This window comes from Chenopodium quinoa, unplaced genomic scaffold (assembly GCF_001683475.1).
Source record: "Chenopodium quinoa cultivar QQ74 unplaced genomic scaffold, ASM168347v1, whole genome shotgun sequence".
Lineage (NCBI taxonomy): Eukaryota > Viridiplantae > Streptophyta > Magnoliopsida > Caryophyllales > Amaranthaceae > Chenopodium > Chenopodium quinoa.
This window is the reverse complement of record NW_018744988.1, coordinates 2,559,519-2,574,507: the sequence shown is the minus strand read 5'-3', so window position 1 is coordinate 2,574,507 and position 14,989 is coordinate 2,559,519. Positions and strand designations below refer to the sequence as shown.

At 31.4% G+C, this 14,989-nt stretch overlaps 1 protein-coding gene across 1 annotated transcript; it reads left to right on the top strand.

Moving 5' to 3' along the window:
- Positions 1 to 9,700: 9,700 nt before the first annotated feature.
- On the top strand, positions 9,701 to 13,290 carry LOC110706671 (transcription factor bHLH145-like). Its single transcript, XM_021884626.1, has 4 exons — positions 9,701 to 10,288; positions 10,393 to 10,883; positions 11,374 to 11,531; positions 11,621 to 13,290. Exon 4 carries the CDS (start codon positions 11,637 to 11,639, stop codon positions 12,753 to 12,755), a length of 1,119 nt encoding a protein of 372 aa, XP_021740318.1. The 5' UTR covers positions 9,701 to 10,288; positions 10,393 to 10,883; positions 11,374 to 11,531; positions 11,621 to 11,636; the 3' UTR covers positions 12,756 to 13,290.
- The last annotated feature ends 1,699 nt before the right edge of the window (positions 13,291 to 14,989 follow it).

Below are 14,989 nucleotides of genomic sequence, written 5' to 3'. Positions count from 1 at the left end.
CTAATAAGTTCAGTTTAGTTCAGCTGAGTTCGGTCAATGAGAACAAACTCTAAGTTAATCAATTTCAGCACTAATTTCAATTATCTTGATATATCGGTTGATTCAAATCCAACAATTATTCTTTAAAATAATCTTCAAGCTGTGCCAATCTTAATTAGCACGCACCTTTAAAATTATTCAATAATCATTAAAAAAAATGTACATGCAATTAAATAAAAGTTATTTTGTTGATCCGATGTTATCTTACAATTCTTTTCTAATAATAAATATATTTTGCAGTAATTGACAATTAATAGTATGTATAAGGACCAACTATTTATCAATAATATAATTTCATACAATATTTTCCCTAAATTCATATTGTGATTTTCCTAAGATCTTCCACACAAATACACAATAACGCATTGCACACAATGTAATTGTGGTTATGTCGAGAAAAGGTAATTCTTTGTCAATATATATATGTTAAATGTTTAAAACACTACTCTAATACATAAGATGGTCTGTGAAATTAAATGTATATATCTTATGGTGGAATTACCCCATGTAAATATGAGGATAGCATTCACAAAACAAAAGAATAATACGAGGTAATAATAAGTGATTAGTTTGACTTATGTGTAATCACATTTGGAAACCTCAAAGTCTCCTATAAATCTTAAACATTATTAATGAGTAGAAAAAATAAATTAACTTAGTCAAAATTAATTATGGGAGTTTAATTTCTTTTTCCCATTCTATTGGTTGATTAAAAAATAAATCAATCTAACATTAAAATCTATGAAACATATGACTATGTTTGTACACGACTTTGACAATTGTGAAATTATAAGTAGGGTATAAAAGGAGGGGGTTGCATGCACGCTCGACTACCATAGTTCAACGGAGTAAACATGAAACACGCAAAAGGCACATACAACGTACATAATTGGACGCATACTTTCAGGTTATATGTGTAATATTATTATATTATTAATATGTTAATTGGGTGTCATTAGTTGATTTCAATGTGGAAATGCATTGACTTTGTGTAATTAATTTAATTAGGAGTTTTCGAGAGAGTTATTAGTCACTTGCAATGAAATTGCGGTAATAGTATAACCTAAGTATGTTAGTACTTGTATTAGTTGTTTACCCAGTTGGCAGTTGTATATTCTCTTGAATGTTTATTTCAATTCTTACTCTATATAAATGAGGTAGGGTGGTGGGGAATAAGAGCATCCACGATGGCTAGCTACATGTACAAGTAGTTTTGGGTTGTCACAATATAAATCTCCAAGTTATATGATTTAAGCTACAACCTTTATTTATAATAATGATAAGTAACATTCTTTTGTAATAAATAAACCATTATAAAAAAAAAATTAAATAAACAAACAAATATATAAAATATAGTAAACAAATACGGAGTAAATATAATAGCATTGAGTGTTGTGAAACTACATATAGCTCTATAGATCTATATAGTTTGTCTTAGCTACAAGAGGTTATAGCTCCACAATGGCTAGCAGGTAGCTAGCAATTATTTAGAAATTACTAGCAGATCCTTATGCACAACCATTGTGGATGCTCTATGTGCAAGTTTAGTCGGTTGTATTATAGACATGTTATTTAGGCCATTTTCTTTAGAGTTGCTCTGCTCTACTCTGTTCTGCCCTGCTTCGCAGTGTGTGGAAGCCTATCCTTGCTCTGCTCTGTCCTGCTGTGCCCAGAAGCTCATAAGAACAGGGCCTTACTACTATTAGTTTTCACCTTGAAATAACAAAGCCTGACTATTTATTTTAATATATACCTTTTTTTTAATCGCATTTTAATATATATCTAAATACATGAATATATGGCCGGTCACCAATCATCTATATTATTAGTATATTCATAACAAGTATAATTAATCATTGTCAAAGTTCAAATCCTATATCCCGTGAATCAAAATAGTAATATGAAAGCGCATGTAAGAAGGGATTAATAAATATATATAATTTCATAAAACAATTTTACATTTTACATACAATGATAATAAATCAATAATCATCTCAACCAGCATGACCTTTATTATGTGCATAGTATAGAATGCAAAGTACTTATACATATTATGACCGGTCAATAGCTTATCACTAATAAAATAATGTAAGAAGCCTCAATCATATTTTCGTTTAACACGAGGCATGCAAGAACAACGCTTTACCTTCAAAATTAAACATAGAACTATGATTGAAACAAGTTCTATGTCTTGTTATACAAGGGAATTTTGTATTTAAATGATGTTCTACATCTCATATGCGTGAAGAAAAATTACTAAAATTACCCTTCACGTCAAACTTTGCAAATTCATCATCAAACAACCAAATTATTTCTTCCATGCATACTACTCATAATAAGCCAACCATTCAAAACCAAATAAATTATAAAATAAATATATTAAATTTAAAAAAAAAAAAAAAACAATTATGGATCTTTAGCATGGCATCATACATGTAACTATCACACGTGTTTGATGATGAAAATTATTCTAGGGGCCTAATTAATTACCAACTCCACCAAATTAAATAGTTAATATAAAATAATTATTCATAAATCCTCGAGCCACTAAACAAATCCCAAAACAATTAGCCTTAATAAAAGGACACAAATTTGACAATTTTCTTATGGATCTTTCTCTTTTTGGTTTAATAAAGAAATTAAAATGATTATTATAGACTAATAATGTGGGATAAAAGTCTACGAAAGTAGGTATAATGTCAATTATACAAACTAAGCTAGAACGAAAGTGAAAGGGATACTAATCGTAATCTTTCTTTAGAACGCTCCATAGTGATGTCTCCTCTCTATATCTTGTTTTTAGGGAGGAATAATAATATAATTTGATAAGAGTTTCATGAAAACTATAGATTTTTAAGTATAAAATTACAGAATAACAATGTAGAAATTTATTTGATGTAGAATGGTGATGCAAAAATTGCTTTATTGGTTGACAGATGGAACTATATCTCACGATTGGATTAAAAGATTAACCATGAATGTTATAAAATTTCACATATAAGATATATCATGCATGAAAACCTTATTATGAACACAAAATATTACTCTGTATCATATTTCTTTTCACTAAAATTAATTTAATATTCCGTAATTTCCATCATAAATCCGCAAGTCCTTTTTGACACAATACTAAATTCTAGATTATATTGAAATATGACCTAACAATGTAAGCATATAACAACAATCCCTTTATTTTATGTCTTAAAACACATCAAATAAATTATATGCACAATTACTAAAAATAACATTTAACCACTTTGATAGATCATGCATGTCCTCATAGTCAACTTCCAACAAATTATATATTCTTAGGCTAACCTAGACATTTCTATTTTAATTTAACACCACCCTCCCCCTTCTTTCCACCTTAAAAAATATATAAGTGTTTCTTAGACTCTTTTCCAACCTCCTTATAATATTGTTTTCAAATACGTAAACACAACAAACCATCATCGATTTCTTAATTATTTTATTTTTTAAAATTTTGTGAAGGAAATTAAAATCTTGAATAGAATAATTTAGAAACCACAAGCTTTTGAAACCTAGATCATTCTTCTTGTAAAAACAGAAATTAAAACTTAATTTTTATACATTATATCTATCCACATACACATCAAACTATCAACGTAATACGAATCAGAAAAGAATACAAGTATAAGTTTTTCATTTATTCTGTATGATACGTTAGTAGTCTTAGCACGGATACACTCGAATAATTAAGGAAATAAAAGAAGCTTATAATTAGTGAAGAGGTGAAATTTAGATTAGTAGTAGTGCGGACTGTGAAGAAGGCACTGGGTGGTGGTGTTGTATAAATTGGTTGTGGGTTAGTGTTGTTTTTTGCTTTCTAAGCGTGGATCTTTTTGTTGGAGAATCCACAACCAATTTGGTTCAACTTCATTCTTCTTCTTTTTTGAAAAATAATTTTTTTAAAAAAAAAATTATGTCCCCACCATATTTTATTTCACTAATAATTCTTATTAAATGTGGCCGCTCCAAAAACTATGGCCCCTTTTCCTTTACTTTTTGTGTTTCCCTCTCTTGTTAATTTATGTATGAGCACGCAATGTGTCACATCTTCATTCAACTAATCAGCTTAATCAAGGCGTTATGTATGCTGGTTTTGTTTGTAATTATAATAAATTTCTTTTTTAATTATTATGAACGTTACACATCAAGGACAATTATTTTGTTTCTTTAAGATGTTGAATTTGTTATTTGAAAATTTGTGATTTCATGAAATTGAATCTCAAAACGTTATAACATGTAATTATAACTTATTTCATCTGGTTAACCGTTAATCCTTGTAATTTGTACTTGACCTTAGCTTGTATTATGAGCCTGAATAATTTATTTTATTGTTCTGTCGAACACGCATAATGATAAAATAAATAGGTTTATTTACCAAGTTTAACTCTATTTCGACTTCTACGACAATATTCAGCCCAATGAATGATGAGAACTTTACCTATTTTTCATTTATTTCAGGTTTATTAGTAAGTTCAGTTCAGAAAAATAACTTTTAACAAGGGTTCAATTACAACTAAAATAAGTTTTAAATAATGTCTAATAAGTTCAAGTTCTGATAAGTGAAAATCAAGCGAATAGATTACACTTTGAAACCTTTACGATAGCCGTTTGAGTAGAGATTGACTTTTTATGAGTAAGTAAATTGGAATAAGCTTTATATTTATTTAAGAATGTATTAATCTTTTTCTCACAAAACAAAACAAAACAAAAATGTCATATAATTGATGAGAGAATGTGCATATTCATATGAATATCATGAATATTCTTTACCCATTGGTTAATAACTATTAAGCTACTCAATAATGTTAAGCTTGCACCAAAACAAACTTCCAACTTTAATCAAGTAGTGAACAATCCACAACCATTCATAAGTGTGATGATATTGTGCAAATAACCTCAATTAAACAATCTATATAAACACCACGGGATGGATTGTCGCACTAATTAAAGTGATCAAACTTTATTTGTTGTTCCTTACATTATCATATTCAATGTATTAACAATTTTCCAATATACAAAATAAATAAAAAAAAAATCCAATTAACGAAATTCAAGTGTATATAATACTCGTAAATACATAAGCATGATTACAAAAAGAATTAAAAATTAAGCGTGTACTTAAGAAGAGATCCCATCCTTTGCTTTACATCTCACCCATATAAATGAAGTTAGTGCTACCAAAAAGGAAGACCCAATTGCAATATATAGCAAAGAAGATAGATAAATCTTTGATTAGGGCTTAATTGTTCCCTTCACTCCAAACAATAAGGCATGATACCATAGTATATACAATTAATCAAAGTTTTTATATTATAATTAAACTTAGGGTTACATTAATTATTGGGGGTCATAGATCTTATTACCTGTGTATAAGATATGGTTCAGGTGATAGAATCATGGTCTACCCCTATTGTTAATTATTTTTATTTTTGTACGGTGATTGGGTTCAACATGCTTGTTGGTGTGCCCTTAAGGCCTTAACCTCTTTTTTGTGCTTTTACAAAGTTCATTTAAATAATTAATATAATAATTATTATTACTGATGAATTAATATAGAATAGTGTATGATTATCCACTGTTATAAATTAATGTAAAGTTTTGTGACATCATAAGTGGTAGTAAAATTTTATATTTTTGGTTACTTTTGGATTAATTTAATTCCAAGAAAGGTTAGATTAGATTGGGATTTTATCCATTATGAAAGTTTTGGGTTGGGTCTGCACTCTGAAGGCATTTGATTGCCAACATGTGAGTGTACAGTTGTGTTCACCAAATTTTTTTTTTTTTAACTTTTTTTTTTTCGTTAGTTCCATTTAATAGGAAGTAATTAATGAGGTTGGGGTGGTGCATTGAGCACTAGGTTAGTGAGTACTGTTTATATGGTCTCTCACTCTCTCGAGCATCATGTTTTGGAGGGTAAAGCGAGGAAAATCGGAATATTATTAAGAGATCCTTCTAACAAGAGGAAAATTATACACCTAGTACTTGTATATTGGAAACAAATCAATAATTGTGGAATAGTCAAATAGATATACTCGTAATATACATAGTCGATTTTACGTATTTTCTATAATTAGTTTTACATCTTATTAATTAGTTTATGATTATAATTTACACAACAACCTAACATAATATACAAGTATTACGGAGTATTTTATAATTAATTTGTAAATGTATGACAAAATTACACATCAATCAATTTGATAAGTATTTGATTTATGCTTAATATTTTATCAATTTCCATGGATTTATTATTTCAAAGTTAATGGCTATATATATGCATATATGTCTTAATATTCTACTTTGTTTTACTTTTCCAATCTAGATTAAATATTTCACTTTTATTTTTCTTTTACAAAATTGATGTAATGTGTACAATCATATAAAGTTCATTGGTAAAATTTGGAAGATAGGGTATTTCTAAAAAGGATTTAGTCAAAATGATAATAAAAAAATCTTCTTTATTACTTTAATTGGCATATTGTATTGTTGATTGGTAATTCATGGCTTTGAAGTTTTAACCCTTAAATTTACAACTTTTTTTTTTTCTAAAATTCACTATTTATTTACAAAATTATATCTAACTGTTTCTATTTATTGTGAATTATACATATATTATAACTCAAATCCGAAACAAAACATGGTACTCCGTATATCAAATTGGTTGCCAATACACGTTACGTTTCAAAAGTCACCTAAATGGCTAAATCCCTAAGTCGACCACCATATGAGAATCCCTTGTACACTTCTAGGTGGCTTGGAGATTATATACTCCAATACAAAAACAAAAATCACATCAATGGAAAGTGTAATTGTGCAATTTATATATGTTGGGACCAAAAAGCTGGCGACTAATAAGGCCTTTTTATCCATCCTTGAAAAGTTTTTAGTTTACCAAAATATCATAAACACAAAAATTTCATGAAATAAGATGGAAGAATAACAAAAACACGAGTCTAGTGAAAGTGTGAGGTTAGAGATATGATGTGCCTTTGCCTTGTGTTAGTGTTTTTAGCCTTTAGTGGGTCCCTCAATCGTGTTTATATGATTTTTGGTTTGAACAGTCAAGCCTAAATCATGGGTCTTTCTACTAAAAACACATCGGATTCTTCCTCATTATAAAGAATTTCTTATACATATTCTTATTCTAATTCTTTGTTGGTCTACACAAAAATTTATATGCTTAGACCAATTTTCATGGATGACATTGAGTTGGTTTTGGTTGCTTTATTCCCATACCACTATATTTAGTATATTAGCAAAGGAGTCAAAAAAAGAAAAGAAGTCATCATTTTTCATATATGTTGTTAGCTTTTGATTAAAATTATGGGTTTATAATCTTTATATATCAAAAAGAAATCATGTTCATAATTGCTTGTGTAGTTGTGTTATTATAGAACATGTATTAGGAAACAGAAATAGAAATAGAAAAAGAGTAGAGTAGGTAGTGCATACATCTAATTGTCTTATTGTGATATAAAAATTATATATATATATATATTCTAATTTTATACTACCGATTACGCCAATTGTATTCGTTGGTTAACCAGTTGATCGGTTGAAGCCTTCAACGATGGTACTCAATATATGAATATTTGAACCACGTCTAACCACGCAAAAACAAATGTTATGCGGAGTACTAGCTTAGATCGTTAAAGGCTTTAGGAGTTTGTAAAACCAACAATTGATGATTAAATTTCATTTATATAATATGCTTTTCATAACTCTCTACTTAATTAGATTTTGTTCTCATTGCTACATCTTCGCCTATTTTAGGTTTACATATTAAGATCGCTTTTGTTCAGTTATAACCTTATTTCGATTAAAAAAGAAAAAAATCATATGAGAGTTAATAAGACAAAGTAAAATAAGTTCATATTAATTTTGACGAGACTAATAAGGTCCGATTAAGTTCAAATAAGTCAATTAAAATCAATTTTGATAATATAAATGTATATTTTTTTTAAAAAAAAAACAACTTTACATAATTCACCGTAAGTCTACAATAGATAAATTAATAATATAACTATAAATAGGGTATTAAGTTTTACAAATTTGAGTTAAAGAATAATATGTTTAGGTAATATATGTGAAATTCTGGTAAAGAGAACACTATCGTAAGAGTGGATTTGTAATTTCTACGATGAAACATTGCGTTGATGTATATTGTTAAATCTATATAGCAACAAATTAGGGCTTTCATATGCAAAAACAAGTTCTCTTTTATACTTTTCACCTAATTTATAAAAACACAATGAGAAAGTCATGTAATCAACATAAATGATTTTTTATTCAAAATTAATTTGTAAAGTTGTATTTTGCATAAGCAGAATCTTTTTTTTTTCTTTTTGTTGCAATTAAATAAAAGTATTAGTTTTTGAAGCATATAAAAGTATTTTGTAACGTTGAAATAATTGAAATGGTATGCAAAATTAAATTATAATATTATTTTAACGAAAACAGATATAGAAAGTGCATGCTTATAAATTTCTTTATTTCACCAACAATAGAAAGAAACAAGAGTTTTTTTTTTTTTTTTTTTTTTTTTTTGGTAAGGTGAAAGACCCTATCGGGTTGGAACCTCTCATAGGTCCCCCTGTCCCGGGTTAACGAGCTAGACTCGTTGGGAGTAGGGAGAGAGGGGAAGGGTAAGGGAATTCCACACCCAGAGTATTACTAGTGGGGTTTAATGTCACAACCTATTACTTGTAAGATACAAACTTTGCCACTAAATCAAGCTTAGCTCGGTAAATAACAAGAGTGTTAGGAAATTAGGGTGTAATTGTGTTTGATTAATGCGGAACAAGTCAATGAAATTAAGAACGAGAAAAACAATAAAGAAGATAAACAAAGAACACAAGGATTTACGTGGTTCGGTCAAAATAAACCTACATCCACGGGTGGGGGATTCGAGAGCTTCTTCACTATAATGGAGAAATAAACAAGAGAATAATACAAGGAGTCTTAAATCTAATGGCTCGAAAGGTATGATCTAATTGATCAACTAAAGGGTCCTTTTATAACATAAGGAAACCCTAATAAAACCCTAAGATTGTTCCCCAAGTATACTCAAATAGCCGTCATAGAAAAGATATAATTTTAGGAAATATTCCATAAATTATCCAAGAATAAGCTAACTACTGAGCTATAGCTCGGCAGCTAGCTCATGCCTGTCGCAAGTCCTCATAGGGCCGAGCTATAGCTCACTCGCATAGAGCTATAGCTCGCAGCCTTGTTGCAAATTTCCAGCTTCGTCAGGTTTTTGTAAAACGGTCATAATTTTCTCGTTTCTTATCGGAATTGGGCATATGACCTATCGTTGGAAAGCTATTGAACCAAGTATCACCTCCAACTTGAATCACCTCAAAATCAGTTGTAGTTTGAGAGATATAAGCGTTCAAAGTCAGCCCTACTAGATTACGAGTCACAATTTAACAAAGAGATTAATGGCTTCTACATTACTTCATATCTTTGTAGCAAACAAAAGTAAGGGTGTACAAATACTTCATATGAAATACATTTCTACTCACTCTATAGTGTCCGTATTCTCGTGTACTCCCTCTATTTCCAACAACTCGCCCAATTTACACAATATTTAGAAATTAAACTAATTACAAGCATCTGACTAAAATAGTCAAATATAAGAATAACATTTAGGGCATGTTCCGATTTACTGAAAACTATTGAAGTGAAGTGAAGTGAACTGCTTGGAGATGAACTGAACTGTTCATGAGGGAAGGAAATTAGAAAATAAAGGAAATTAGAAACTTGAATTGAATGGAGTTGAATTGTTTATGAGAGAAGGAAATTAGAAACTTGAATTGAAGTAAAATGAAATGAACTAAACTGAAATTAAGCTTTGCCCCCCCCAAAAAAAAAAAAAAAAAAAAAAAAAAAAGCCGAATAGAACAAGTCCTTAGAGACTATCAGTCTATCGATTAGAAATATAGCTCATGGAACATCCCCACACAAAACAGCGCAACCGCATAGCGGCAAAAGCAGAGTACAGCCCACACGTTTGAACAAGGACAAATACGTAAAAATCTCACTCTATAAAACCACACCCTTTTCTCCCTCATCCCCCTCATTCTCTCTTCATCTGTGCATTTTCTCTCTCAAACTATCACTCCTCTCTTTCTCTCTCTTAAATTCACCTAATCTCTTCTTTCCTCTTTCATTTCTCACTCTTCTTGGATAAGCTTCTCCCAGATTTTCCCTGGTAATTCCTCCTCAAAAAAAATTCATATCTTTTTTTTCAGATTATCTTCATGAGAAAACAACTTTGATCATAATTTTGCCTAAATTTTGTAATTTTTTTTGCAGGAATTTGAGTAGAAAAAAGTGGCTGATCAGTGTAAAACAACATGCGGTGGTTTTGCTTATCAGTAGATGTGTTTCGGAAAGTCGTTTCATTGAATTTATACTGTCGTGTGATTCTGTAAATCAATTACCCTCAGTTCAATTTTCCCCAATTTTTATTTTTCCAGAAAACCCTAATTTTTTTTCACCTCAATTACCAATAATAACCACATGGGTTCAACCTTCTTCATCGTCATCCCCTGCTACGTTCGCTGGATCAGCTAAATTAATTTCTCTTTTCGAATTTTTTCTGGGAATTTTAGAATTGTTTGGGGTTCCTTTCCTTAAAAGAAAGGTTTAAAGGGTGGGTTAAGGGGGTTGGAGTAGTAGTTATGGTGTGCCAAGCAGCTAGTCAGACAAGATTTCGGGCTTTGAAACACGAAAATGGAGTTGCTGGTTTTGCTACCATCATAGTTAGAGTCATTGCTTGTTTCCAACCTCTGCGTAATTGTCAGGTTTGTTCTTCTTTTCTTGTTTACTTGCTTTCATTGTATTCGTTATTTGTTTTTAGTCGTCACATTACTAGTTCAACGCGACTATTCGTTCTGGACTTACCCCTGTCATTGTTGTTGTTGATGTTGATGTTGATGTTTGAGTTTGATTTTACATTAATATAACATTTGACTGTGCATATTTTGATCTATGTTTGAAAAATGGGAATTGAAACTTAATTTGTTTTGAGTTTGTGACATTGGAATTAACCAAATTGAGTAGTTAGTTGTATGAATAATGTTCAGGAGCAGAGAGTTATTGTATTAGTTAATAATATGGTCTGGTTTATCGAAAAATGCGGTTTGTAATCGATTGATAATGAAGTTTGGTTTATTGAATGATAAAGTTTGGAGCTTGCTTTGAAATTGCTGTGTTTCTTGGAAAATTGAAGCTTTTGATCATGAATCATGAATGTGGTGTCTAATATTTTGCTATTGATTTGGGATTTTTCAGGCCGAATACTTTCGTCATTTGCTCAAGCCAGTAACGTAGATAAGAAATTAGTTCTGTATTTTGGGGGTTTAGTTCAGCTGGGTTTCTTAGGTTTTACTACATCTTCGATAATTCTACAAGCAATCACAAAGCGAGGCTTTCATTTCGCTTTTGTTGTGGTATGTTCTTGATCACTAGCTTGTCTCATCTTTGTTGAACTCATTATGTTTCTTTTTAACTAATCAATTATTGTTGCTTCAATCTGCAGATAGTTGTTTGGGTTGATGGAAAAGGACTTGGAGTCCTGGTTACATCAACGGCAACCGGATACGCAGTTTCCTAATGCTAAATCCTTGAAACTGCCATTTGATATTGGGATGCAAAACACGGGCATCCCTTGTGCAATGCCTTGCACTAATGCAGCTCCTGTGAGTGGTGCTTTACCTTCGTTTGGATATTCAGGGCCTCACGATTTCAAGGTCGGGCAATCGAAGGAACCTTATGGATGGTTCTATTGCTTGCCCCGATTTAGGCAGGGTCTTGTTCCAGATATGACGCTTCACGATAAGTTCATGCCAGAAATTGGTTTTACTGGCAAGGCTTCTGCAGCTGCTATTGAAAATCATGTGGAGACTAATGTGTCTCCCACTGATGCACAACGTGCTCAAAAGCAATTTCTTGTTTTTGATCGAACGGGCAACAAAACAACCTTGATATTAAGCTCTATGGTTGGTGCTTCAAACCAGCCACTCAACTCTTGGAACCAAAAATCATCTTGTTACTACAATAATGTTAACGAGGGTGAGCTTGGGGATGGAAGCAATGGACCGTTCTATTCAGGACCTAATTTGACTGATGATTTGAACGATGATAATGAGATTGGTGAGATGCATGAAGACTCAGAAGATATCGATGCCTTGCTCTCCTCAGACGACGAAGGTTGTTACAGTGACGGTGAAGAAACATCCACAGGGCGTTCCCCTAGCACGATGACTGCTTACGAGAAGCAGGATTGGTACGAAGATAACGAAGACATGGACGAAGTGGCAAGCTCTGCCGGCCCCTCTAAAAGGCAGAAACTGTCAGACAGCAGTGACGAAGCTCCCTCAGTTACATACGCCGCCAGCTCCCTTGTACCAAAGGGATCATCATCAGAGTACGAGGACGATGCAGAATCTATCTGCGCAGGTGGCCAACCCACGAGGCCATACAGCAACACGACACACTCATTCTCCGGCAACAAGAGAGACCGAAAGGAGAAAATACGCGAGACAGTGAGCATCCTACAGACCATAATCCCGGGCGGAGACGGGAAAGACGCAGTAGTGGTGTTAGATGAAGCCATCAATTATCTCAAGACTCTAAGATACAAAGCCAAATCTTTAGGAATATCTGGCCTATAGAAGCTCCAAAAATGTAGTGAGTAGCTTTTTGGGAATCCATCCTCTGTTCTTAGCCTCCTGAAGAAGTTAATCCTTTTTCTCACTTGTGGACTGAAGACTTCAATGATTCAAAGATGGACCCTTAAAATCTCCATATCAGAAAACGCACGCCCCATATTGGCTTTGGTCTGGGACCCAGCAGTTAACTTTTGCTGTCTATTTTTTTTTTTTTAATTTTTAAAAAATAAAGGAGTAACATATAAATTTATGCAAAAATATTATTTGAGGGTGGGGTCATTAGACTGATCACTTTAATGGGTAGGAATGGCACGAGGAGAGGCTAGTTGGCCTTTTGATGTGTTTCATCATTAAAATCCATATTAAATCAATCTATGTTTGTTAGTATTATTATTATGATTATTATTATTATTATTATTATGATTTTTTTTTTTCTTTTGCTTTTATAAAATTAGTGTGGGGTATTTGCACTTGAATGTTTAGAATGGGAAGTAAGACCCTGGAAATATGTAATATAAGTGCCTTTTGATTTCTTTTATGTTTTGTGATTATGGTTTTTATGGTGTGTTTTAAAGCAACTTTTCTTAATTAAAGAAGGGTGTGTGTTAGTGTGTATGTTGAATTAATGGTGTGCATTTTTTTTTACTGTTTGAGTCATGTGAACTTCATAGTGGCAACTCAACTTATGCATGGTTTGTGGTAATTAGAAAAACAAAGTTCTTTTAGGACGGTGGTGGTGGTATTAGGTGCTTCTCTAGAAGTCCAAGACTTTTAGGTAATTAATAGTAAGTGTAATCTTTTAACTTGGGACCTTATAATTAGTTGGTAAGTTTTGCCAACACCTCATGATATAAAGATGCAATTCAATCCACAAGTCTTCATATGGCATATTTTAAGGATTGGATTGACTAATAATAGAATTTTTCTATTAGTGATTGTTTGGTTGAATACTTGAACATAAGAAGTAAAATTACTTTGAAATTAGGAAGCAAGAGATAACCTAGGTCCCTCTTAGGTAAGTAATTTATTTCAGTTTGAAAAAAGTGTGATTTTCAATGTTTTTGTTAACCAAACAATACCATAATCTTTCACTTAATAGAAAAATATGTGCCTTTACTTTTCAAGAAAATTAAGCCACTTTTGGGCAAATTTGGCTAGTCAAAATGAGTGTAACATAAAGATAACTAGTATGCTTTATAATTGAATCAAGGCATTCATTCATTTTGGCGGATCAAAGTTTGGAGGATTCACAGAATTGACTCCATTTGAGACGATCCAACCTAACCCATAACCGATTCAAAATTAGATTTGTATAGCACAATGGTTACAATGTCTTAGATTCAAAATTACCTAACTCAGTTAAATCTAACGGGAACTTTACCATTGACTTCAATAAGTTGAATTGACAATTTAATCAAAGTCCATGGCCTATTTTTGGGTTGGTTTTCATTTCCCAAAAAATCACTAAAATCTTATTTCAATAAAATCAATACTCCCTTTGTCCTTTTATTAAGGACTTGTATTCCCTTTTTTGGTAAATTTAATTAAGGACTTATTCCTATTTTAAGGTTGTAATATTTGAGAATATTCTCTACTATTTGATGAGTTGTTAATACTCTTTTGCACTAATAATGATTTTTTTACGTTAATTTTCAACACTTTCTCTCTCCCTTTCTTCAATTATCACCAGCCACTTTTTTTTTTTTCTAACTCCACATGCAGTTATGTACTTTCACCTATTTTCTTAATTTCCGTGAAAAAACCCAAATTGGTTCTGACGGAGGGAGTATATTGAATTGCCATAATGGATTCAATCCAATATCCAAACCATTTCCCAATTGTAACCGAACAAAAATCAATCCAAATAATCCATATTCCATTGCAATGTTGCTTTCTCTATTATAAAGTCAACTAATATAACAGTTATATTTCAAAAAGAAAACAAGAACAAAAAAAAAAAAAAAAAGTGAAATTTAGAAAATGGTATGATTACTAAATTAGGTGTAGGGGGTAATGGTAAATAATTGGTTGGAGGTAGTAATTAAGGTTTGGTGTAAGTTAGTGTTGTCTTTATGCCACTGTACTGACGTCGCATGCACATATTTATGATAGACAGCTATTTGGGCCTTGTCAAACCCACTCTCTCTTCTGATGCGCATTTTTTCTTTCTTTCTTTCAAATTTATTGCAATGCATATATTATAGGTGGGGTCCATAGCATGCCTTATTTTTGTTTAA